General features: G+C 43.1%; 1 protein-coding gene across 3 annotated transcripts in view; it reads left to right on the forward strand.

The window, feature by feature from the left end:
• Positions 1 to 16,391, forward strand: part of ESRP1 (epithelial splicing regulatory protein 1) — a 33,749-nt gene extending 17,358 nt beyond the window's left edge. The window contains exons 11-14 of one of the 3 annotated variants that reach the window (XM_075495750.1): positions 386 to 604; positions 3,168 to 3,366; positions 5,279 to 5,447; positions 16,301 to 16,391. In XM_075495750.1, coding sequence (XP_075351865.1) covers positions 386 to 604; positions 3,168 to 3,366; positions 5,279 to 5,447; positions 16,301 to 16,391 — 678 coding nt within the window. Of the gene's footprint in view, positions 1 to 385; positions 605 to 3,167; positions 3,367 to 5,278; positions 6,428 to 16,300 lie in introns of those variants that run through there. The other 2 variants (XM_075495748.1, XM_075495749.1) reach the window with 2 other exon arrangements.
• The last annotated feature ends 10,942 nt before the right edge of the window (positions 16,392 to 27,333 follow it).

Here is a 27,333-nt window from a genome sequence, read left to right on the forward strand (position 1 = left end):
CTTCTAGTTCCCAGACTCTCCTAAAGTTTTGCAGAGGAGATATTTTTGGGTAGAAGTGTAACCGTGACTCTGTAGATGGTAGAATGCTTTGGGATATTTTCCCAATAAAAATACTATAGAAATACAGATTTCATGTTCATTACAGTTCAAGTAAATTCTCCAAAACAAAATTATGTTTTTCAAGGAAGAATGATCCAAATATTTACTTTAGCATCTGAGTTCTAAGCACTGCTGCTGTGGTTTAAGCCCAGAATCTAGCTCACTTGTTTCTTAAAATACTGCCCAGAGTGAAAACAGATGGCATTAGTGTTACGTTCAGTTCCTCTGAGTTGAAGAATGAGTAAGGAGGCTTTCTGTAACCTCTCTGTTCTCCTGTTTTGCACAGGTGCTGAACAGGTACTCTTCCACGCCTCTCATTCCTCTCCCGACACCTCCTATTCTTCCAGTATTACCTCAACAATTTGTGCCTCCCACTAACGTCAGAGACTGCATACGTTTGCGTGGTCTTCCCTATGCTGCTACTATAGAGGACATCCTGGAGTTCTTGGGAGAGTTTTCTACAGATATTCGGACCCATGGTGTTCACATGGTACTAAATCATCAGGTTGGTAGGCACCATGTTTCTAGCCAGTCTGTGCCAACTGCCTGTATATGCGAGCATGGTCCTTCTGATATCAGCAGGAAAGCACCTTTGGGATTGACACTAATGGCATTAATTGGCCTCCTCTAAAAATGTACTGGCATAGGTGGGTTGGCTTATTTGAACCCTGCTGCTGCATTTGCTGTAGAGTGGTTTCTGTTACTGAGACCCATGTGCCTAAAGCTAAGCCACAGTCTTGGAGGGGTTGGTGCTCCCAGAGCAGCAGCTGTGATCCTGCACTGTAGGTGGCTTGCACTGAAGAGTCCTGCACAACAGATGCATAATTCCTCTTGTACCAGGTGAGGAGTATCTTCAAAACAAAAGTGTGGGCAATGTTAGCTCTCAAAGGAGTGGTTTGCCCCTGCCTTGCTGAACAATGTGCCTCAGGTATATTTGAGGACAAATGTGACTGCGGCCTTTTAGAGACAGGATTTCCTATGGCATAAGTCAGCAGCTGAAGTTTCGGGTTTCCTGAACTGTGTGGTTGCTTTCTTTAAACAGTCACAGCTAAGCACCAAGATCAACAGCTCATTGACATGTATAAACAGTCACATCTTTGCCATTGTTTTCTGGAAGCAGCTTCTACCAAAACTTTAGACAAAGGATTGTGCGTTGCTGTGATCACCTTTATCTGCATTATCTGCATAGTCTTGTGACTTCAGGGGGAGGAGGCAGCAGCTCATGCCCTGAGTCGTTGCACTGATTACACTGATTATTGTGGTATGAAAATGGTTCTTCTAAAATTGTTTTGGTTGACACTAAGCCGAAGCTGAAATTACAAAATACTTCCTTGTCCTGGAGTAGGGCTTTTGTGTTTTGGGGGCATGGGGAAGGAGAAGGGACTATAGTTATTCCAGTACCTCTCTATCTAAAGAGGTTCTTGTGTCTGTGAGGACTTGATGTAGCCAAGGCTGAAAAACTATCAGGAATGTGCAGGGCTGGGAGAAGCTAAGAAAAGATGCAGCTGTAATGGTTTACAGTAGTAACAACCCTTGCCAGCAGTAATTAAAGAACCTGGAGGAAGAAGTTGGTGTGTGTATGTAGTCCTGAGGGCTGTCTGCCACCCCTGCCCAAAGCTGTCAGATTTTTTTTTTTTTCCCCCAGATACCGCTTTTGCCTGACTACTAGATTTTATCTTTCCGCATGCTCTCCGTACTCCCACCATTCTTGGTTTCAACCCTCTAATCATGAACAACTGTGTAAAGGATGGTGATAAAGTTGTTCTTCCCTCCAAAACTAGAAGAACTGGCCCAGAACTTAGATTAGAGCTGGCTTCAGATGTCTACCTCTAGCTTTGGCTACTTGAAGTCAGCAGCTGCAAGTGGCTAAATGACTCCTCCCAGTCGCATATCCCACTCATTTACAGCTGTGTCGTGGTTTAAACCCAGGCAGCAACTAAGCACCACACGGCTGCTTGCTCACCCTCCCTGCCTCGATGGGATGGGGGAGAGAATTGGAAAAAAAAAAAAGTGAAACCTGTGGGTTGAGACAAAGACAGTTTAGTAGGATGGCTGAGGAAGAGAAAATAATAATAATAGTAATAATAAATGAATGTACAAAACAAGTGATGCACAATGCAATTGCTCACCACCTGCTGACTGACACCCAGCTGGTCCCTGAGCAGTGATCGCTACCTCCTGGCCAACTCCCCCAGTTTCTATACTGAGCATGATGTCATATGGTATGGAATAGCCCTTTGGCCGGTTGGGGTCAGCTGTCCCAGCTCTGCCCCCTCCCAGCTTCTTGTGCCCCTGGCAGAGCAGGGGAAGCTGAAAAGTCCTGGACTGGTGTAAGCACTGCTTAGAACAACTAAAGCATCGCCTGTTATCAACGTTACTCTCATCCTAAATCCAGCACACAGCACTATACCAGCTACTAGGAAGAAAATTAACTCTATCCCAGCTGAAACCAGGACAAGCTGAATATAAGGATGTAATTTCTTTTTTCCTCCACAAGCTCATACCAAGCCTTAGGCTAGTACCCTTCTAAAACATCCCAGCCAATATTGGCCTTAACAAAATAAAATTTTTAAAAAATCATTTAATATTTGGCACTTGACTGTATGTATCCTTGAATTTTAAAAATCACAGATAGTAAATGTGGATTAGATCTTCCAATTCTGCATTCTTAGTAAATAGGCACTCTGAGATCTGTGCCTACCAAAGTACCCCTGAATTGTAGTCTCGCCCATAGGTATCCTTATTTTTTTTTAAACACAGAAGTAACATGGCTCAAGGTACAATGTAGCTTGATTGAAACAGATAAATAAATACAATCAAGTTGGCGCAAGTTGTAAGAATGCCCATATGATGCAGTGGGCAGACTAGGATTCCCCAGCAATAGGGGGGAAACTTCAGGGAGGAGAGCTTAAACATGCTAATGGGTGCTAGGGATGACTGACTGTACTTGACTTTGGAGATGAATGTATTTATGGCTGAAGAGACTGCTTTTAACAACAGAAATTGTTGCTATGCTGCTACTTCATGGGAGCTCCAGAAACATTTCTTTTTGTCTGCCTTGTTTGTAGGGACGTCCATCGGGAGATGCTTTTATTCAGATGAAATCTGCAGACCGAGCTTTTCTGGCTGCACAGAAGTGTCATAAGAAGACTATGAAGGACAGATATGTTGAAGTCTTTCAATGTTCTGCTGAGGAGATGAACTTTGTATTAATGGGGGGCACTTTAAATCGAAATGGCTTGTCCCCACCACCATGTAAGTTACCATGTAAGTTTTGCATGGGTCTTGCCAATACTCTACGCTATGTGCGGGTAGGTGTTGGAGCTGCTTTCTTGACTCTGATTCTGGTTCTTGGAAAGGAGTGTCAGATGTGGGGGTATTAAAATAAGGTCTTTTCATCTTAAATCATCATCAGCTTGCAATCGTTATTTTTCCCTTTGGTTGTGAATTACTATGGCTGAAGAACTACTTTAAAGTTACTCTTGCTTCTCCAGTGGCAAACTCCTCCTCCCTGAAACTTAATTTGGCCAGGGTGAGCCATGACTCTGAAGAGTAATTTGTAAGCCCTGCCTAGAGCTTAAAGAACAGTTTCCCATTTAAACTGATTTGTATTTACATTTTTCATCATGGTGAACATGTCAAGTAAAAGCCCTTCCCCTTTCACTTCCAGAACTTAATTTATGAAACAATTGGCAATGCTCTCCTTTGGGACTTAACCACAAGTGTTCTGCTTATTGAACCCCTACTGACGGAACTCTTCCTTTGCTTTTTGTTGTTCATACAGAACTGAGATTGTCTGTCTGGGAGTAAAATGCACATAGCTTTGGCCTCAGAGAATTGCAGAAACTGTATTTCATATAAAATTATGCTCCTCAGAGCTACTAAGATGAATGTGGACTTCTAGACAAGCGTTTTGGGGGAAATGCTTTAAGAGCTAAGGGCTAACTTATTAAGCATACATGCCATATAAATCTGAGCCTATGGGAAAAATAATACTTTGCTTCCAAGATCACAAATGGCAAGGTAGTCAAGCAGGAGCTTTCTCTCTGTCTCTCTATGCAAATGTGTTGTTGTTGTTGTTGTTGTTGGCTTTTTAAAGAAGTGTCCTCTAAATCCTAGTCAGAGCTGCCAATATGGCAGCAAATTTCTTGAGTGTGGTTCCTTTTGAGTGTGAGTAGACCTTCAGCTAATTCTTAGGAGATAAGTTTTCCAGGTGACTAGCTTTTTAACTTTTTTTTTTAATGCAAGTATTCTTCTGAGCAGGGATCTGCAGTATGTAGTTGTATGTAACAGCTGTTCCAGACAGGGGTTGGAAGCTTCTCCTGAGAGCTCATTGGACAGGTTGTCCAGCAGGGTTCCAAACTTTGGGAACTCTTAGGTGGCAGTGTTCCCATTTCCAGCTACAAATACCACTGATGTATTCCTCGGATAAACCCTTTTTGCTCTGTCAGTGCCCTATCACACAGTGCAGTGAGATGCTGACTGTCACTTAAGTAAGCTTCCATTCTTGTTATTCAGGGTTATCCAAAGCTTTTATACGTTCACTTTATGGTACTGGGGAGGGGAAGAGGGAAGAAAAGGAAAAGAGTGGCAAAGGAGGAGGGTGAACTCTCACAGGCAAGAATTCATTTAGGGCCTCACATCTTGCTGAAGCACCAGCAAGAGCAATTTTAATTTTTTTTTTTTTTTTTTTTTTTTTTCAAAATGAGTATTAACACTTGAAGCTGCAAAGCCATGGCTTTTCCCACTTTGCTATTGGTTAACTGAAGACAGAGCTGTTTCAGGGATAGAGAGTGTCAGGATGAAAAAGGGAATGTTAGTCAGATATTAGGCACTAAAGTTTCCTTCTTACAGTGGAGAAGTCTCACACTTCTTGATTGGATACTCATTAAAATCTGAGCCTAGACAAGAAAAACTGGCCTCCTCTTCAGAAAGAGACCCTATTCCCAGAGCGAGAGGTGGCTTTTTCTGTATTACTGACTTTGCTTTTGACTGAGGGGGTGGGCGCAGACTTGCAGTCAAGCCCATGTTGGTGGCTCAGATTTATTTTCTGTGATGAGCAGGAGAATGAGAAGCTTGTGAAGGCTCTTTACTTACTGCAGAGCTGTTCAGCTAATGAAGACCATATATATGCTGGAATTTAAGAGGTCCTAATCTATTTTCCATTTGTTCCCTTTAGGCCTTTCACCCCCTTCCTACTCCTTTCCGGCTCCTGCTGCAGTTGTGCCAACAGAAGCTGCTCTGTATCAGCCATCCGTGCTCCTGAACCCACGAACGCTCCAGCCCTCCACGGCATACTACCCTGCTGGGGCTCAGCTCTTCATGAACTACACAGCGTACTACCCCAGGTAAAGCAGAGGAGAAACCAAGCAGGAACAAAGAAGTCTTTTTTGCAGCAAATGCACAAAGCTCACAAAAGAACATTGTCTGCCGTGCTAGAGGCTTGTGCTACCAAGAACAACTTGTTCAGTATCTCGTTCAGGGAAACAATTTCAGGATATCTAGTGATTTCCCAAATTTTAGAGTATTTCAGGTAGTGATTTTTTTTTTTTTAACATAAGCCACACAGTTACAGTGGGATTTTGTTGGGTTTTGTTTTTGGTTTTTTTTCACCTAACATCCCTCTTAAACTTGTTAGTTTGTATTGTTGTGCCCTCAGTGGGAACTTGTGTGTGCAGTACTCCTTTCCATGTCCATAAAGAAGCCCTTGGCCCCTTTTTAGAAGGGGTGGATTGGGGTCTGCCCTAACAAATTCTGCTGAAATTCTGCCTCTTTGTTTTTGTAATAAAGTAACTTTTGACCTTTATGGTGAAAACTCTGTTTACTTATTTATAAAAGTACCACATTGAAGCATACATGTATTGAATGCATATGTAAAGCATATAGAGGCATATATTCTTCCTGACCTTATAAACACCTCTCACGAAGGGCTTTTGGCTCTTCGGGGTATATTAGCTGTCTTCTGCAGAACTAAAACTCTTGATACCATTTGTCTTCTGCAGTCATGAGGCCTTGGAAAGAGCCATGTTCCCTGTAAGCCATAAACTATTCCTTGTCTGTCAGGAAACCTGCTAAGGAACTCATATATTCTATTAGATTCTGATCAGTGCTTTTTATGTCTGGAGAAGGGCCCAAATAGCTACTTATGAAGTTGTTGAGCAATATGGACTCTCTAGTACCTGTAAGATAACAAAGGTTTTCTTATTACTTTACACTAAACCAGTATGTCTCTGAGCTGCCTGGTTTGGGTTTGTTTGGGTTTTTTTATTAAAATGTTTCTTCACTTATGAATTAATTTCTATAATGCCTTCATGTCTGTCTTATGGTTATGATAATGTTACCAAACTCAGCTTCTTTAATGTAAGATCAAGAAAAATAAAATTCCAAACTTGCACTGGCAATATAAAACAAGTTTCTTAATAATAGTTCTATATGTCATGAGAACACAGTAACAGTAATAGTTTGTAGTGACTTTGACATGGTGTACTTCTTAGAGTAATAATAGACTGGCCACTACTGGCCACTGCAGGAAGTGTCAGGCCCTATGGAGATCTGTCACTGAATGGGATCCCACATGAGTCCCATCACTGGCTGCTTGGGCTGTGGGCATATATGTTGGTTACAGACTGATCAATCCCAAGTCCCACAATATCCTTTTTATGTTATTGTCTAAATGATGTTGTATACTATTCTTAGGAAACCATACCTATGTAGCTTCTGTGCCAATTACAAGTACCTCCCCCTTAAAAAAAATAAGGTAAAATTTTTGGAGTCAACTTGGCCTCTTTCCATTTTGTGAGATCTGGTGTTTGGATATTGCTTGTCTATCCAGAGTAAATGTTTGATCTACAGACAAATAGTATATACTCTAATAGAAGTAGTGATCCTTTGTAGCTGATATTTTGTTGGGTGTTTTTTTGCTTGTTTGTTTTCTAAAAAAGTAAGCTTTATTGCTTTTTAGGCAAGTTCCTGTGCTTTGTAAAGGATGCAATAAGTAGTTGGGCCCCTCTCATGTAGCAATCGGAACTCTCTTAAATGGAGTCTTCTGGTTCTGAAATTTAATTCAAAAAATGTTAAGTATGTGCAGCAGGAAAGAATGGGGTGTCCTCTGTACTAAGTGGTGCATTTAAATGCACGTACATGGAAAAGCAATACAGAGCTGGTGGCTAATGATCAGACAATGGTTCATAAATCTAACTAGTGAATACTTATGGAAATAAGGAAAGTTTCTTTGACCTGCTGCCAAAACATTCTACCGCTTCTGTTTTGCAAGGTCAAGTTGCTTTATAATAGCCAATTCCGTTCTCTGCACAGTAATCAACCTAGATGGTGGGGGGACGGGAGGCATTGCTTTGGTCTTCAGTATCTATCAGAAATCCCTGAAACTCTCGACTCCTCTTAATGCACTCCTAGCTTTGGTGATGAAACCCGACGGTGTAAAGGAATGGATGCCTTCTATGCTATTAAAATAGCTTTAGCGACCTCCTAATGAAAAGAAGGGAGAGCAAGTTATTCGGGATCTGTCAGTCTCAGATATCTCCGTTCAGCTTGTAATTATATCTGGCAACATGTTCTGACAGCAAATCAGTGGTCTCGGTCTCTGCCTAGTCCCAGGCTTTTGAGAAACAGAACAATAGGATTCATGGGAAGGAGGGGTTTCTATCCTTATCTAATCCTGGATAAATGGGTGTACTAGTTGCTGTATGTATGTACATTGAAAGTAATGAATAACTGCACTACTTGGCAACTGCTAACATGTTCTATAGAAACTTTTACCGTACACAAACTTGAAAGTTACTGCTACAGGATTTGTGGTTTTAAAACAAAGTTAAATCTTACTGTATTTATTCAGTTCTAATACCATTTTGATAACTTTTAAGCAATGCCTTTAAAACCTCGAAAGTTTCGGTCAAAATCCATAATTGTAGGAACACACATAAACTTTGTTCTTTTTTCAACAATATTTTGAATAGTGAAGTGGAAAGAGGAGCTTCTTACTCAGTGGGTAGTATGCTGGTGGGACTTGTAGCCAAAAAATGATGTGGAAGCTGAAAACTGATGTGGGTTCAAACAAACTGGATAAATTCAAGGGCAGGAAATTCATTGTGAGTTAGTGAATACACAGAAACCACATCTGGCTCAGGAAGTCCTTGAACTCAAAATAACTGGAAGAGTGTTCTTATGTTCTGTGTCCTACGGTAAACTCTTGTGCTATTGAACCAAGGTGGGTAGGTGAACTTGTTTGTTTGCATCTTTGAAGTAGTCTTGAGAGATATTGGTACTGCTTGTGAGCATGGGTCTTTTCCAATGTGTCTGTGGTTGTATTCAGCTGTGCTAGTCTAACAGTGGCTAAGTTTGGGTTATCTCCCTGTTGTGTCAGTGTATGTACAGCTCTCTCCATTGGAGTGATTTGAATTAAAAGGTCTTTTTATGTGGTAGTTAAAGGCGTGATTCTGACATTTGCTGCCCAAGGAAATACAGGGCAATTTGTTAGTGTCCTCATCTGTCTGCTTCTGCCTCTTCCTGCTATGGATTAGGTATTGTATTTTTTTCTCATTATACACTAATCAACTCATAAAAGCATTTTTATATATATAATATACATATGCAACATACATAGAGCATTAATATATATGTATGCATACATACATAAAAAGTGTGTGTGTATAAAAATAACATGACTCAGGTTAGAAAAAAGCCTCACTTGTTCTCTGTGATGGATCAGATTCTCCATGATGACCGTGGAGAATCTGATCCATCACAGAGAACAAGTGAGGCTTTTTTCTAACCTTGGTCGTTGCTCAGATCCATATTGAAGCACAATTAAGTTACAACCAGTTTAAACTGGCAAAACTAGGAACAAGTGGGCTGGATTAGGAGTGATATCATTCAGAGCTGCTGCCAGCAGCTTTATTTGCATATCTGTGTGTCTGGCTAACCAGCATCACTTGACAGAACTGGGTTAGGAAACAACCATATGTGTATTTAGCCTAGGAGATCTGTCACAGATGGAGACCAGCAGCAGCCAGAAACAAAACCTCTTCATCAGCTTAGTTGTACTCATAGCATCATAGCAACACTCTGGACCACAGCTTTTAGACTGTAGTACTCCTTCTTTTTTTTTATTTTTATAATGTCAGCTTGGATTGCATGAGATCACATCTGCACTGAATGGGCTCACTGAGCATAAAAGCCTACTCCTGGCTTTTAGTTGCTGTCCAGCAAATGGAGCTCACATGTTTACATCAAGTGGCAGAATCTGGGACTCTTCATTACCTATCCTTGCTCACGGTGAGCTGGTCTCCATCACGGATTTGTCAAAATAACCTCAACTCTTTAGTTAATGGCACAAACTTGTCACCAGAATGATTGCTTCTGGGGGGAAGCCTTAATGAGTCACTTTTCTAAGTGAAGGTAGTTTGCCAAGGATTAGAACAGCAGGGATGCCTTTAACTACTACTGTATTTCATTGGAGAAGGAATGCGTTAGCAGGGAAGACTAATTGTTGCATGCCTCCATAGGCTGTCATTATCTCTTCACTTGTAGGTTTTAATTATAAAACTACCATGGTGTCTGAAAAGCAGCAGAATGGTAATTTTCTGATCAATAGGTATCTGGGTATTGGGATAGTAAAATTATTTAAATTAAAAAAAACCCCTACCTTTCTTCAAAGTTGATAAGCCTGTAAAAATATTGTTGCTGGTAGTAGTGTCCAAGACTTACTCAACCCACCATACAAAATGCCACCGTGGATGCTGTTGGAGGTTCTTCTACTTACAGATCCCAATTCCTTTTGTTCGCTTAATACACTGAATGATTTGATGTTCAGTTAGTAGCTCTTACTGTCACCTCCTGATTTGGCTATCTAGTAAAACATTTGGATTAGTATGATGGATTAATTGATATTACAACATTGTGCAAGCTAGCTGCAGAGATCAGTGAGTATAGTTTTTCCTTTTGTTCATTTACAGTACAGTTCAGTGGTGGGAGAGAAGATCCTCCTGTTAAACCTCACGGCATGTGTGTCATTCACGCAGGTGGCTTTTTTTTAAACATTTGCAGTGATGGCCAGGTGATCTCAGGTTATACAGGGTGCAAAGATATGTTGCTAGATGCTTCTCTTCACTCAGCAGCACTCTACAGGGGTGTGTTGAAAGTCCCAACGCTACTCGGGGCAGACCATTGCAGTCTTCTGTGGCAGCAAGTGCTTCTGGCTCCATTCCCATTGCTGCTTGTTGTCGTGCTACCATTAACTTATACGGATGGGAAGCTGCTTGCAGTAGGCAGACTGGTTAGATATGCATTGAGTGGGCAGCAGGTTATCTGGTTAAATGTGGGGATGGCATCTGTACCGAAGGAGCTTTTGGTGTTTGCAGGGGTATAGTTGGATTGATCTTGGAATAAGGCTCCTTAGAGCTGAAAATTTGTTTTATTTAAAAAAAAAAAAAGCCTTCCCTGTTGAGAACACAGTCTGTGATATTTGTCCGTGATTAAACAGCAGTCATGGGGATCTAAATGTTTCTGTTTGATTAACAGATGACCTGATGATTTAGCGCTCATACTTCTGCTATTTGTCAAGTTATGTGGCCTTTGTTTAAATATGGATAAACATTCCAGCCTTGGAAAAGGAAAATTATTCTGGTTATGTAAATACTTTTGCTAATAGCATGTCTTGTTAGTTTTTGTGAACAAAGTACCATGTTAAAACTTTCAACTTCAGTAATTATACCACAAAATTTACTAGCTTTGCCTCTCTCAAACTTTGTATGAACCACTTCTAAAAAAGCTTTATACTGAAGCTGCATTTCCTCCTGCTTCTGGGCTGCTTTCCAGCAATGAACATTATAGGTATTATGCTGCAAGCTTGTGTATACATGCACATCATACCCATGACCTGTGCCAGCCCAAGGAGTAGTTGAAAATCCCTATTGGTCTGTGAAAAAAAATCTGCTGTTCATCGGATGTTGGGGTGATCTGTCAAATTTCCTTGAGGCCTTCTGAAGGCTACTTGGTGATGTGCACTTTCTGCTGTTCCTCCTGCTGGCTTCAGCCAGAGGATCTGGCTTTGGGGTGCTGCAGAGCTCCTCAGGGTCTGCTGGGCTTCCTAGAGCTGGCAAAGGGGGAGGCTAATTTAATCTTGAAACACTAGTGGATGAGTCCAACAAGTTGTTCTTCTCTGCCCCCTCCCCTTTCTCTTGTCTCCCGTGATTTTCCCTACTAGTGTCCCTCTGTGTAGTATGGTGAGGGATATGTAGTAAGACTAACCTGCAATACAGGATCTGGCTTACAGTCCTGAAATTAATAGAAGCTGTCAATCAGTAGCCTGATGAAAGGATATCTGCAGTATCTGTTGTCACAGAGCAGAAAACAGTTAACAAAGAAAAAACATTTTCAGGACTACAGACAACGAAGTCATAGGAAAAATAGGGATAGAAAATCTGCAGGGAGGGAACTGAAACCTGTAGATGGTGTCTATGCATGTATCTGTTTCTATGTGCAAATAGTGCTGGGTACGTCTGTGGTTCTCTTGACTGACCTGCTGGATACGTGGCAGAGATCTGAAAACCTGCTTGGTTATGTATCCTGACTGCTCCCAACACTCACCCACTTTTAATGTAAACCACAGCTTCCGTCTGGATATTGGTATCTGTTAAGCAAATGTATATGGAAAAAAATATTAGGAAATCAAACAGGAGAGACAGTGATCCTCAATGTTTCTATGTAATATTTTAGTGATGAATGTTTGGGATCCCTTGAGGTGTATAAATGCTGTTTTAATGCCAACATCAACCTGTAGAACATGTGAAAACTTGTTCTTGCATCCAAAACTGATTTCTGAAACTTAATTGTGTTTTATTTTGAGACTCTTTAGAGAATACCACAATCTCAGAAATATTGATTGGGGAAAAAAAAAACCAATCTAGCTGTTGATTAGATCCAAGAAGAAGGATCAATTTATAAGGCAAAAAGGTTTGCATTGGGAAATGCTTCATATCATGTTTGATTTCAAGAACTAGATTGAAATAAAAAGAGTTAAGGTCTTGCACTGCATCATTATATAGTGATATGCAACTACTAAGAATGACTAGAAATCCTCTCTGACCCCATGTAAAACATGCAAGTATCTGTTCCTGGGGTTTGTTTAACTAGAAGAGATAGCCTGGAATAGCTATTTGTCTTGTGTCCCTCCCTGGACACTTTTCATTACTAGTGTCCTCTATCTGCTGCTTTTCCATCTAGACATGACCTCTCTGTTGCTTGTTGCTATTCCTCTAGGAGGTTGTCACCCCTCAGTTTGGGGGAATGCCGAAATGGCTGGGGGCAGTCCATATATCACCTTGTATCGGGAATTAGAGCAGGTAGCACCCTTAGCCTAACCTGGTGCTGAAGCTGTCTGTTACCTCTATCTCCAGGGTGGTGGTATAAATTAGCAAGTGCTTGTAGCATCACAGTGCAAAGCCAGCAGGGTTACCCTGAATAGCTGGAGTTTTAAACAGCAGTGTCTGACTTCTGCTAAAGCAGATAAGGACCCTGCAAAAATACTAATAATAAAAATAAATCAAGTGGGGTGCAGGGGGGAGAGGACTGAAGGGGAAGCTTTTGCCCCACTGAATATTGTCCTGCTAGAGCTGAGGAGAAAGCACACAGAGGCTCAGCAGCAGGGCCAAGTGGCTGGGAGAGTGGGAAAGCTGTTCCCTGGGATACCCAGCTAAGGCTGTTGTGGCCCACCACTGCAAGTTCTCATGGCCCAGTCTCTCAGCAAGGGCCGGAGAGGCAGAGGAACTTCAGTTTAATAGCAATGCCTTCCAAAGACAAGGGCCATAGCCTTGCTTCAAAAGGAAGTCTAGATTGCCCAAGGTGTCTGTCTCATTGTGGGTCTGTTTTCTGGTGGTTTCTTGTTTGGTTTTGGTTTTATTTTTTTTTAACAGCAATGCAAGCTAACTCTGTCTTGCCTTACTAAATTAGTTTACCTCAGAAAGCTGCATCATGGTCTGGTTTGGGGGTTGGGCTCTCTTCCCCCCTAATAAGAATCAGCTCTGCAAAGAAAAGTGGAAAAAAGGTTGTCTTCCTTGCTCTTCATATGAGTTTTGGAAGTAATGGAGTTGTTTTCATAAGGATTCTAGAAAAATTTAAACAATTCTATAGCTTAAGTTTTCTTATGGTGTTCTGTTTTCTTATCTCAGACGTACAAATTACCTTTTTTTGGTAGCTTCAGCTGTCTGGCCAAAAGGATTAACATTAATGACACTTTCCACAAAGCTATGCAGTTGCAAATAGTCTGGGGGTGTCCTGGTTTCGGCTGGGATAGAGTTGATTTTCTTCCTAGTGGCTGGTGTAGTGCTGTGTTTTGGGTTTTAGAATGAGAATAATACTGATAACACACCGATGTTTTGGCTGTTGCTAAGCGGTATTTACACTGGTCAAGGACTTTTTTTCCAGCTTCCCATGCTCTGCCAGGTGCCCAAGAAGCTGGGAGGGGGCACAGCCAGGATAGTTGATCCAAACTGGCCAAAGGGCTATTCCATACCATATGACATCATGCTCAGTATATAAAGCTGGGGAAGCAGAAGGAAGGGGGGGACATTCGGAGTGATGGTGTTTGTCTTCCCAAGTAACCATTCCGTGTGAGGGAGCCCTGCTTTCCTGGAGATGGCTGGACACCTGCCTGCCCATGGGAAGTAGTGAATTAATTCCTTGCTTCACTTTGCTCACGTGCACGGCTTTTGCGTTCCCTATTAAACTGTCCTTATCTCAACCCACAAGTGTTCTCACTTTTACTCTTCCGATTCTCTTCCCCATCCAACCGTGGGGGGAGTGAGCAAGCGGCTGTGTGGGGCTTAGCTGCCGTCTGGGGCTAAACCACGACAGGGGGGTGCATCTTGTTCAATGAAACACAGAGTAAAAATTTTTTTAAATGAAGCGTTATACGTATATATGTGTGTCTAGCAGTAGCTGAAAACTCATATGGTTTACCTGACATTTTAGCAAAAAGAGGATATTTGATGGATCTGCCAAATCAAAACAAAATAAGGGTCTGTTAATGAGCTACAGTTTTGTGGCAATTTGAATAAGGCTGTGGAAGACCTGACAAAGAATACCAAAGCTTCTAACATCTACAAACTATGAGTATTTTGGGTGTTAGAGTATTTTTTAATTACTCCTGAATAAATTATATTAGTTATTGTGGCATTAATATTGCTTCAAAGCAAGACAAGCATGTCCCTTTGTGGTGCTAGCCTTTAACCTGTGCCAGTTGCCATTGCCCACCAAAGATGCTGCGTCTAAAGAGTCCATGAAATATAAGTAGATAAAAGCAAATACTGCCTTGCTAGCATTGCTGGCAGCTGTGGAGAACTCCTTCCTCAGAGGTATTTGGCAGGTAGCTAATGGAAAGCACTGACCTGGAGCTTGCATCCAAACCATAGATGGGCATACCTGCCATGGATTAATCTCCTTACTCTTTAGATATGTTTAAAACTTTGTGGTCGTAGACAGCGTATGGTGGCAAAAAGTTCCAAAGCTGAATGGTGCACTGGGGGGCAAGACTTATTTTCAGCCTCCTTAGTTTCATAAGTTGATGCCTGGACCTTGTGCTTGAGAAGTTGAGTAGTATATAGGTATAGTGACTGTAGTAGTATTTTTGTTAGAGATTAGTAAGATTATTAATATTATGGAAAAGGCATGCAGGGAACCATTAGTGGGAAGTGTTGTATTGTGAAAAATTTGTATGAAGATGCTACTCTACAGCATAAAACCTTCACTTCCCATAGCTGTTTTTCTGACAATAGGCTCAAAACTGATATAAATGACTGCAAGCGTCATCTTTGATATTAGACTATCTCTGCTATGTAGTGGAGCCACCAGTGAAGAATTATTCACAAAGGTACCCAGCAACACAATATTGTGGGGATAAACAAGCATTATAAGCAGTTCCTGTGGAAAAACAGCTCTCCTAGACACGGGTAGCTGTTCACTATAGAAGTAGTAGTGTTAGACCTCAGTCAATTGCATTTGCTTAGTGAAACTCCTTGAAGACTTTTGTCTGAAGGGAAACCATAAACATCCGTATGTTGTGTCCAGGAATGGCTCTTGTCTGCTGGATTTGCTTGTCACCTGCTGTGATTGAGCTATCCCCTTCCATACTGTGCTGTATGAAGATGACCCAGGGCTTTGCAAATAGTGGGAACAGGGGAAGGGGAAGACTGAAAACAGTGGTGAGAACACATGCTTGGAGGCAAATGCACCTACTGGACTTAAAAGGTACAGAGGAACTCAAGGAGATGAGCTTTAATTCAGAGACACTGAATGCAGGCTAGCACTGTAGGACTCAGGGGGAGGGACGACTCTTCCACAAGGCATCTTGGGACAGTGGCTTTTGGGCTAAACTTAGTCTTCATTAATATCATTTTAGCTAAGGATTTAGCAAAGCAAAGGAAAGACTGATAGTCCCTAGCAGAAACTTTCCCATGGTATCTTTATAGCCATGAGTTTGGAGAACAGAAGTGGAGGTGGTCTGGGAGCTACCTTTAATGTGGTTTGGGGAGGCTATACTAGGGCTAAGGAATAGTATGAAAATGCTGATGGAAATGGTAGGTGCTTGAAGCCATGCTCAGGAGGTCAAGCAAAATGATCAAGGAGGTGGCTTTGAGCAAGAGGTATGGGCTTTGGGGGGGGGGGGGGGGAGTATTTGCCTTTTTTTTTTTTTTTTTTTACTTTCATCTTAAAATTGTATATGAGGGATGCCACTGGCTTCTCCTGCAGTATTAGAACAACTTCAGGGATAAATGGCCTATGTGGATCTACCTAGTAGTGAACTTGTTAACTTTTCCTTTAGAGCCTTTGAGAGTATGTGTGGCTCCAGCTGCACAGAAGGTGTGTTTGTGTCTGATCTCCAGGGTCACTCTCTTGAGACCAGTCAGTTGTGACTGCCAGAGTCTGGAGACAGTCGTCTTCAACAAGATACTGTGTGTACCCATGTGTTGCGCTGTTAGGGAAGGCTGATTACCCCAGTGTAGTTTCTGTTGTTGAATTGCTCTTGATGCCACAGTGATGGGAGCATTACAAATGTCTAATTATGTGGCTTGTGCTTTGATATCTGCCCAGGGCTTTAAGAGAGGTTAAGGTAGCATAGCCAGCTGCTGGCTCTCTCTTCTGCACTAGTTTGGCTTCTGATTGCTTCTATCTTAACTTGTGTTTGTAGTATGCAGCAGAGGATGGACTTGTACACACAAATGATCCGGCCAGGACAGTGTCCAAAGAATGGATTTGCATTTAAAGGCCCCAGCAGTTAGACTTCCTTAGAGAAGGTAAGGATAATGAACCCCAGGAGATGGATTTGGGGGTGTCATAGTGTTTGCTTCAGATAACCCCCATATTCAACATAATTTTTCATTTGCTGCCCTGGGAACATGACTACTCTTTGCTATGTCCAGAATGTCACACTGCAATATATATTGGCTATTGCAGCCATCATTTAAAAGATTTTGACTACTCCAGTCTTGTTACGGGCTGCTGCTTTGTGTACTTCCCAGGGCTCCAAATGCATGCTACCTCAAGCTTTATCAGTATTGAGAGCTTCCAGAAAGCTCCTCAGAGTCAGTTTTTTCTCTGGGGAGCAAAGTGCAGAGATGATGTTACTCTCCTAGCAATGCACTAGGATATAGTGTTGGTTAGGCAGAATGAGCTACTTTCTTAGGTAACTACAGAATCTGATTTCTAAACCTCGTGCTGATGTAAAATTGCAGCAATGGAGTAGACTGTGTGTGTATAACTGGCAGCTACTCTCTTGCTTTTGTGAGCTTTCTGATCAGGCCATTTCAGTCTTTCAAGCTTGGTTTACTTGATCTTCTGTATAGGAACAGTCAAAGGGTGAAGTCACCCAGAAAGCATTTGTGCAGAAAAACGCAAGTTGAACTGAAAAGCAGTGTATTGATGGCTGCACCATGTGCTTTATCATGTGCGGTAGTCTTAGAGGAAGATATGGAAATATACTTACAAAAATGCTTCTGTAATCTCTAGTCTTAAAAATACATAGTCAAAGAAGTGATAAGATTTCTTTTTTGCCCTTTTCTTTCTGCTATTCCCTTCTTTACCTTCCCCTCTGAAAAATAACAAAAAAATACCCTCTTTTTCATTCTTCCTCTTCTCTGACACAAAGGCAACTTAGCCCAGGTGTAATCCACTTCTGGGCAAAATCTTCACCTGCAGCATCACCTAGCTGTCATCTGCTCTAAGAGTCCTGCTAAGTGAAGTACAGCGTGTGTAAAAACAAAAGTGACCATCTCAGCTAGTTGACCAACGAGCTGGTTTTTGGCTGGGTTGATAAAGCTAAACCCCATCCGTGTAACTAATAATCTGAGGCCGTAGACGCTTAGTAGCATCCTGCCTTAAACTATGCTACCTTGCTTCCCATCCACCCCTAGCTGGTTGTCTATGGTGAGTGCTGCCATGCAGTGACCCAGGTCAGGAAAGCTGATCCAGCTGGAAGAACCCATGGGGAAAGGGGTTCATCTTTCAGGCAGTATTTGCCCAATCCAGTTTACTGCTTAGCTGTGTGAGTACCTGTGTCAGCTCAGAGAAGGGAAGGTAGAAGTGAGCAAAGCAGGCGCTGGGGGATGGTAACGGCATTGCCACGTTGGAGTTGATGGTAAAACTTCATCATGAAAACTAAAGGATCATGTAATATTGAGTAAAGTCTGGCATACTCTTAGTGAAACACTGTTCACTCTAACAGAAAATGTCATTGAAATGCTGTGTGTGTAAGGTGAAAACTAAAGCTTTTGATCCTTCAGTAAAGATTTGATATCTTGGAAATCAATAAATTAAAATTTGCTTTTATCGTGGCATTCAGTGACCTGCACAACTCTTTCATGCAGATTCCTCCACCCTTTCTGATGTTTTGAACACAGACAGTGAGCCTAGATGGAGATTTTGATTATGTTCCCAGTTTTACCGCTGCTCAAGCCAATTGTGCTCAAGAAAAATCATCAGAACTCTGGAAATCAGCAGATGGACCTCTAACTTTCTTAAAGTTAATGCACAATTTTCACAGGCATGTGCACACAGACCACTAAGCCCTTCACTGAGAGCACAGGTGCTGAAATCACACAAGTCCTAAAGGGTTTCTTCTTGGTAAAGTAATAAGCTGCTCTTAGCAGAGAAATAGTTTAGCCTGAACCTACAAAGTCTGATCTACTACACTCTTTGGAATAGCAAAAAAAGTATTTTTTTTACCTAATTTTGCACAGAGTTTAAAGTTGTTTGGAATAGCAAAAAAAGTATTTTTAATCTAATTTTGCACACAGTTTAAAGTTGTTTGTTTTTAAGGTATTTTAAGACCTCTAATTGTGCATTTGACATTTTTATTAAAAAAACCCATTGTTTTCTTATCTTGTACATATTTGTCTGATTGTTCTGTGCTCTGTATACTTTAACACATTCTAACAGGTGTATTTTACACAGCACAGAAATAATTAGGAATGTAAAATGGATTATCTGAGGGGGGAAAAAATTGCTGTAACTTTGTAAAAATATAAGTGTGGGATGTTAAATGCTTTGTCTGTGATTCTTATCTTATATACTCGCCATATGTAATCAGGTATTTAAATTTTAAATGGCTTACAGGAGTAGAGATTTTCAAACTTTGATCACACTACCTAGTCAGAAAGTGAGGAATGCAGTTAATCTCTCTCACGTTATACTATTTTTATTTTTCCACTTCCTGCTTTACTCGCCCTATGTGGTGTTTAACAATATCATATTTAAGAGAAGGAATCATGATTTGTTGTAAGACCCACCACCTAGTCTACTTTAAGGGAGGGCCAGGCAGGGACAGTTGTTTGAGTTTGGTCTCTCTGAACTACAGCAAGTATACTTTTGACTGTAACCCAGCACCGCAACTGTCCCTCTTAGCAAAGAAATCAGATGATGTACATGCTCTTACTTAAATAACTGATGTCTTTTAGCATTTAGGATCTCTCTCCCTGCCTGCCCTAGGACTGGACTTCAGTTAGGGGTTAGAGCACAGCATCTTTCCATGGCAATTATACTCAAAGGGGAGCAGGGGAAAAGAAACCCTGAGATAAAGAGATTTGTGAGGCTAAAAGTTGCAAATGGGATAGGTTCTCTGGCATGTTCCAAATATATATTACAGAACTGAGAACTGCAAGCTGATCTGTTCTTGAAATTGGCTGCAAGCAATTCTCCGCTGCACGTTAGAAACTATCTTCCAAGTGAGAAAGTTACTGCCAAACAAGATAAGGTATTTGGCAAACTGACCTGTCTCATTATTTAAAAACACACAAATCCACAAAAACGCACTTGGTTATACTTCTGGAGGTTGATGTGGGAAAGCATTTATCTTAAGGACAACTCCTTGCTGGTCCAGCTTCTCCTGGAAAGCACAGCTGGGCTGCTACCACCCCAAAGGTAATTCCCCTCCTCGAGACGGGCACTCAGAGCTGTGTATGTGCTTTATTCCAAGGCTCTCCAAAACATGGATGGTCCAGGGTGGAGAGCCTAGGAGCTGGGACCTGTGTCTGCTGGAGAGGCTGAGCTCAGCATCAGGTTCTGACTCTCGTTCTCCCAGATACATCTTTTAACTGTGGCTGAAGGGTATTTGTGCTCCGTTGGTTGCATATTCTCTTGAGGAGGAGAAGAAAGCAACAGGCTTTTGCAATGTTGCAGCCTGAGAAGGGACTCAATCCACCTTGTAACCAAAGGTTGTGTGAGGTAAATCTGTCACCTCTGTGGTTACTAGACTCGGGGGACTATGGGGGGAGTCCCCAGCAGCTTTGGAGCCACTTTCTTTTCTTCCCTGACTTTTCCCCAAACTCGGCAGAAAGAATAGCAAAATTTTAGGACCTAACTCAGGCTGTGGTTCCTGGGGAGGCCCTTGGGAAACATCAACAGTTAAAACAGAGCTCCTGTAAAGCACTTTGGGTAGGGGCTGCTTATGTTCCTTCTATAGTAGTATTTAGTTACTGCGAGACCAAATCAACAGTGCCTTGGTATATATGAAAGTAAGTAAAAGGGAAGAAAAAAAAAAGAGGGGGATGGCAAAGTAGAAAAACTCTTCCAGACAAGGCAAGTGATAATGGAAATGTGGCTATCTAATTTAAATTTTTTTTCCCCCCTTTCATTTTTTTTTCCCTTATTTCTTTGCTCTTCTCTTTCCTGTGTGCCACCTTCCCACAATCACTACAGCCACAGTAATCTAGATTTATATTTTCTTCTGGCAAACGTCACGCTGTTACAGTCTGAAGTATTTGACAGGATATTCTTTTAAGTCACTGTTCTGCAAACATGAGTATATTGAACAGGATTAATTGGTGCAAAATATTTTAAAATGGTATTTCCAACTTCTTTTTCTGAGAAGGTGGTTCTGCCTTTAATTTTGGAGCACAATTATAAATTAATAGTTATACAGCGAGAAAATTAGCCTACATGAGCCACTCAGGGAGTGGTGGTGGAATAGAGTCTTTGCATATTAACTGCATAGGAATATCCCAACTGTGCAAATACAGATAGGGAATGAGGGGATGGGAAGCAATAGGGCAGAAAAGGTTTGGAAAAATAAATTGCAAACTGAATGCACCAGTAATTAAATGCTTTTGGGGGAAGAAAAAAAGGCAAACCTCGTGTTGGGTTGCACAAATGGGATTTTTGTTTGGGTTGCCCTTGAAGTTTTCTAAGTCTTCTATGCAGTGCTGGTAAAACTTTAGTGCAAAGTTATGGCCAACAGTTGGCACAAAAATTGCAGAAAGACGTGGATCAACTGCAGAGTGAACAGACGGGACGTGAAAACAGCTCCCAAAAGGCATTGGGATTGCTTAGTTTGGTGAAAAGGAGGCTGAGGAGAGGTATGAGAACAGTATATCAAAATGCACCTGTGAAGAGAGAAGGAGTAAGTTCTTCCCATTGTGGATGGGACCAGGAGAAAGAGATGGAGTTACACCTGGGGATTAAGGGGGACATCAGAACAAACCTCCCCCTACTAACAGAAGTTAAGTACTGATCTGGACTGCCTGGGGAGGCTGCTCGGTCTCCACCCCTGGCAATGTTTTGGGACTGGTTGCCCAAGCACCCATCAGAGATGGCACTGGTATAGCTGATCCCACTGTCGGGCACCAATGTGGACAAGATGTCCTCTTCGGGTCCCCGCCAGCCTTGTGTTCTATGATGGTACCGCTTTATTCTTAGGACCCTGGCCTAAGATTTTATAAAGTTAGATGCACATCCTAATGTATATGATCCGAGTTGGGTCTTGTGTTACTTTTCACAAGCTCCTTCATGTTTGGGATTCTTTGAATTCTATTTATTAAGTTCAGAACTGAATCCTTTATATTCTTTTTCAATAAGTCGGTCTGTTTTAACTGATTACAACAATATTTAATTTCATTTAACCTAAAGCCAAGTAGTACACAGTGCCCCCATTATAATGGCTGTATGTTTTAGAAATCAAACAAACTAGAAATGAGACGATTCCTACAAAAGGGGAAAACGTGTGTATATTTGGTTTTCTTTTTGCAGGATTAATTGGGAAATCTCACAGCTTTGATATCTTCGGTTACCTCAGTTAGGCACAGGATCTCAGCTGGAGGCAATTTTATTTATTTAAGCAGGAAAGCCTGAGACTCCATCAGTAAAGATGAAAGTCCAATAATTCCACAATGTAACTTTCTCTGAGGTTAAGATTATTGATTGAACTTGAGATGTGAACCTATCACTCAGGTATTCAGATGTGTAAACAATATGTAATATGAAGGTAATAACTGGAATTAATCTGAAAAAACATTGTGAAAATATATATTATACTTTCATAAAGGCTATATTTAAAATTATTGTATTACATGGAGGAAATTCACCTTCTGAACTACAGTCTCAGTAAAACATGTTTTTAAATCTAATGGTTTTATATGTTTTTAAAAAAATCTAAACTGCAGAAGCTTACTATACTTTCCACTAGCTTGCATAACCTAAGGAATGACAACTCTGTTTACCCTGATGATAAAAGTATGTCCAGTATTCAGGCTGCTACATCTTCATCCGGTTTCTCATTTTTTTTTTTTTTTAACTGAGTCTCAGCAATCATGTTGTCTTGTATTTTAAAATCTTAAACTAAAAATCTAAAACTGAATATTTATGTACTTCATGTAGTTTTTATAAGAGCTTAATGTTAAGGAATTTTTTTAAAATAAGCTTTTGTCTAACACGTATGTGCTTTCTGTGGTCAGTATGCCAGCCTGCATAGCATGATGTTACACTGTTTAACTAGGAACATTACAATCTTTTTCTCGTTTTAAAACAATTTAAAAAAAATAAGATAATTCTATCACAACTTCTTTTCGATGAAAATAACAGCCCACAGTTAGAGTAGGATTTTTTTTATGCCTAGAGGAGTTCCTAAAAATTCCCCCTGTAGATTTTTATTCTTCTATTTGCCCTTTTGCAAGACAAGGGATAATCTCACTATAACATCTCATGATGGCAAGAGCTTTAAGCAGGTGTTGAGAAAAGCCAGTTTCTACACTGCAGGCGGGCAGCTACAGAGAGCTCGGTGCTCTCTATTTTGCCAGGTCTGACACCCATGAACTTTCTTGTCCCAAATTTCCTGTCATGCATCCTGAGCCATGAAAACCAAACAATTTTGAAACTATCAAATACTTTAAGTCTTTAATTATATTTTGGTCTGTGGGTTTTGGTTGTTTTCTTTTCAAAGATTGCAAGCTGAAAATAAATATACATTGATTAAAGTAACTTTCAAAGGAATACCCCACATCTGCAAACACGAAGTGTTTTTAACCCATAATTAGTAACTTGCCAGCCAAAGCTGTATGCTCTGGTGTCTGAATTGCAGCAGTGCCGTTCTCTAAGGAGAGATCTCTTTTCAGGGTGCTTTTGTCACTGCTGACAGCCTCGAATGCTAGGACTGCTGTACTTCGGGATCTTGCAAGTGGTGAGACCCTAAAAGCAATGATGCCAGAAAGCAGCAAAGTGCAAGGAAAAATCCAATGCCTGTGCCACCTTTTTTTTTATTATTATTTTTAATAGCTTAACACTTTCAGTAAGGGACCTTGTTATAATGTAGAGCTGGTAGAAACTGGCCAAGATAATGAGAATAGAGAGAAGAACTCTAGCCCCTCCCCATAACGAAGCGCTCCGGGGGGGCTGAGGGTGAAGATGCCCGCTTCCCGAAACACGGACTTTCTGCCTTTTTTCATGCTCCCACCTATCTCTGTACCACCCTTTTCTCTGAGGTCACCTCCGTGGCCTCTCTGGAGCTGGGGAGGGGGTAGAGCCGGGCCGTGCCCCTCGCCCGGGGAGAAGGGCTGGCGGGGCCAGTGCTGGCGGGCAGGGAAGGGGGCGAAAGGCGCGGTACGGGGACCGAAGCACCAGCCGTCCCGCAGCGCTGGGACCCGCAGCGCTGCCCCAGAAGAGAGGGGGGCGAGGGGCGGGCATGGCCTGCACCCAGCATCCCCTGTCCCTCTCCGGTCCCACGCCGCAGGGAAGGAGCCGGTGTGTTTGCGGGCTCAATGCCACCTCGAAGCAACCGGTTATTTCAGTCTGTGCTCAGACAGGCACGTTCGGCTCGTGGGTCCACGCGGACTCCTTTGTTGTTGTTGTTTAATCATTAATCACTTGAACGGAGATGTAAGCGGCCCCTCTCGCCTGCATCCTCACCCGCAAAGGGAGCCAAGTGAACCCTTTGAACGCTGCGGGTCAAAGATGGGCTACTTGGCAAACAAGCCTGGGCGGTCAGAGCGAGCGTAAGCGAGATGAGCTTGCTTTCGTCCACCTTTGCTGCCTCTGCCCTGCTTGGCTTGAGAAGCTGATGGAAGGTCATGCTGTGCTAAATTGGAAACAACAAAAAAAAAAACTTGTTTTCATGGTGTAAATGGAGCGTGGTGATAAAAGCGTGTTCTCCTGTGGCTCGTGCGTGTCGCGTGGCAGTTACTTGGCTTAGTACCTGCGTCTCCCCAGGGGATGTGTAATCCCGGTCTGCTGTGGGAACTCCTGCGATGAGACGCTTCAGTAAGAGAGCTGGTGCAAACCCTGCTGAAAGGACACGTGGCCAAAGCACTGCCTACAGAACTGAGCTGGAAAACAGCTAAAAAAATTATTAAATACCAACCCTGCCACTTCAGTTACTGCTGTGAAATATCAGCTGCACATATCAGCCTGGCTGGGCTCGAGGGAGAGGACTGATTTAGTGGCTTTCACTGAGCAAGGAGCCCACATGAACTCCAGTAAACCATCTCCTGGCTGGCTCTGGCTGCCTATGAGGTGTCTGAAACACAGAAATACTGTACCCAAGGAAGGGCCTGGAGGCCCAAACTTGGGGTTTTTCAACTTTATCCCTCCAGTTAATGAAAGATATCACCTCTGCCTACAAGGTATGCCCCCATTCATACCCTGGGGCCATGATTACATAGTATGAGAGCAACCCCAACCGAAAATCCCTTCCTCCTCCTGGGCCATGCTTGCACCCAGCCCTGTGCCACTGCACACTGCCCTGGGTCCTGGGCACAGCTCTGAAGGTCCAAGGGCATAGAGAAGCAACAGAGATCTTTAACCACTGGAACAGTTCCCCGTTACTGATCCCAGTTTGGAGCTGGATCGACAGCGGTGGCCGCATAGCCAAGGGGAGCCCCAGCCCTGAGCCAGGAATGAGCAGGGAGTTGAAGTAGCACCGCCATCAACACCGGGCTGTCACTAGAATATCACAGGATCCCAGGCAATGAAACGGCCTGGAAAGACCCAGGGGACATTTAGGGAAGGCCAGCTGGAGGCACGGTGCTCTGCTCTCACCCTGATGATAGCACTAGCACATCGAATCGCCCCACAGATTAACTCAACCAAGGCTTCCCACGATGGGTGGACGGGTGGCAGAAGAGTATCCCACCCAGTCTCATTGCACTGCGGAAGAGAAACCAGATGCAGGAGTGGTTTGGACCACAAAGGCTATGAGCCTTGTCTACCCCAGCAATCTTGGAGCTTGACTGGTGATAAAAGAGCGGTCCCAGGCTCACTGCATTCATGGAGCCTGGGGTGGGAGTGCTGAGGCCCTGCTGTGAATTACTGCTGGAGTCTGGGGGGGTGGGCAGGGGCTGAGGCTGTGCCAGCCCCGCTGCAGCCGGATCCCCGAAGGGAAGGGAGGGGAGTCCTCTCTCACATGGCTGCAGTCGCATTTAGCAGCAAGAGCCCTCCGTGACAGCATGGGAATGAAATAAGAACACGCAGAAAGGCACGCAGAGAAAATTAAAGATGGCCTAGATTAATCAGCAAGACTGGTTTGCTTTTGAGCTGTTACATGTTGGTACCCGTAGAGAGAATCTGTCACTGTATAATGAAGCATCAGCAGCAAAAATGGGATTTTGTGAGTGTTTGCTCCGAGATCTCTAACATCAAACCCCAACGTCCTGTGTCCATCCATGCAGGTGGGCAGTTGCACGGGCTGCTGCGATCTGGGGGCTGCTGTGTTTCAGTCCTGGCAGCCTCGGGTCTGGCTCCGTCCGTGCTGTCTGTGTGTCCCTCCACCTGCTCCTCTGGCTGCCAGGAGCCGGGGAAGCACCCCTGGCCCTGCTTTGCTTCAGTCTCAGCCCCTACACCAAAGCTAGCGTGAGGTTATAGAGGAAGGTGTCTGTGCTGCCAGCCCCCCAGCCGTCAGCTCAGCCAGCTTTCAGCAGGCAGCGGCAGCGGCTGGCACGTGCACGCCGCCTGAAATGGCACAGCAGCGCTTCGCCTGCATTTCTTAGGAGACTGGTGTGTAGCTTAGGGTGCAAGATATACTCCAAACAAAGAAGCCCATTTATCAAAAAGTTTCAGCCCGTGCAAATCTATCTGCAGGGTGGAGAGGGAAGGGATGTTACATGGAATAAATGTCTCTTATAAGCGATTGTACATAAGCACAAAGTTATGGAGTGATAACATTTCTCGAGCACCCCACTGCTCAGGAGCCATTCCTGGTTAAAGGACCCTTGTTACCTCTCTCATACAAATCATAGATGAGCTATTTTTACTAACCAACAACTCAGATGGAAAATACAGTTACAACCAGATGGGAAAAGCTAGTAAGATAGAGCTGATAGATGGGCTTTAACACTTGATTCTTTTTCAGACAGCAACTGCAAAAATAGTATGATGGAATCACACGTTCATTACTTCTCTCTGACTTCAGATAAAAAAGCATCCTCTGTTGGAGGAGACTGCACCCAAAGTTTCAAACCCACCCCCAAGTCTCAGGCAGGCTGGGTCTCCTTTCTGTGCACAGTCACCAATTGCGGCTGCTCTGCAGGTTCAGTAATGCCCTCGCTGGTGCCTGGTGAAGGCTTCCGACTGTGTGGGTACCCTGGGTTACAGCTGTGTGGGTACCCAGGGTTATGGCTGTGCAGGTACCCTGGGTTACGGCTGTGTGGGTACCCTGGGTTACAGCTGTGCGGGTACCCTGGGTTACGGCTGTGCAGGTACCCTGGGTTACAGCTGTGTGGGTACCCTGGGTTACGGCTGTGCAGGTACCCTGGGTTACGGCTGTGTGGGTACCCTGGGTTACGGCTGTGCGGGTACCCTGGGTTACAGCTGTGCGGGTACCCTGGGTTACGGCTGTGCAGGTACCCTGGGTTACGGCTGTGCGGGTACCCTGGGTTACAGCTGTGCAGGTACCCTGGGTTACGACTGTGTGGGTACCCTGTGTTACGGCTGTGTGGGTACCCTGGGTTATGGCCACCCCGGGAGCTCACGGGCCGCAGGGGCCCACGGTCAGCAACGCTGCTGGGGCATCACATGAAGTCGCTGTATGTGTCGCCCCCCCCAAGCAGGATCAAAAAAGTATAACAAGGTAAAAATGAATAAATAATGACAATGTAAAACGGGGTGCCGTGGTTAGCTGTACGCCACAGGACAGGAACAGCGTATTTGAGATCATTACTCAGATCTTCCTTCTTTGTGACAAGGGGAAGACAGTGTTTGGGAAGAGCTGGGGGGCTCTGGCACGGCCACCCCATCTCCACGGGCAGCAGCCTGTGGGGCAGAGCCGAGCCACCCGCCCAGCACTGCGTGGCAAGCGGAAAAAACTACTTGGAAACAAGCTCTTGGCCACAACGGGTTTGGAAATAGGCGCCGCTTCTGTTCTATTGTGCAGGTGATTTTCTCCCCCTCCCAACTTGTTATAAAACCTGTGAGCTGTGACCAGCTTTCTGGATGCCACAGGCGAGTAATTCTCCTATTGAAACGTTC

The sequence above is a fragment of the Mycteria americana genome, chromosome 2 (genome assembly GCF_035582795.1).
Source record: "Mycteria americana isolate JAX WOST 10 ecotype Jacksonville Zoo and Gardens chromosome 2, USCA_MyAme_1.0, whole genome shotgun sequence".
Lineage (NCBI taxonomy): Eukaryota > Metazoa > Chordata > Aves > Ciconiiformes > Ciconiidae > Mycteria > Mycteria americana.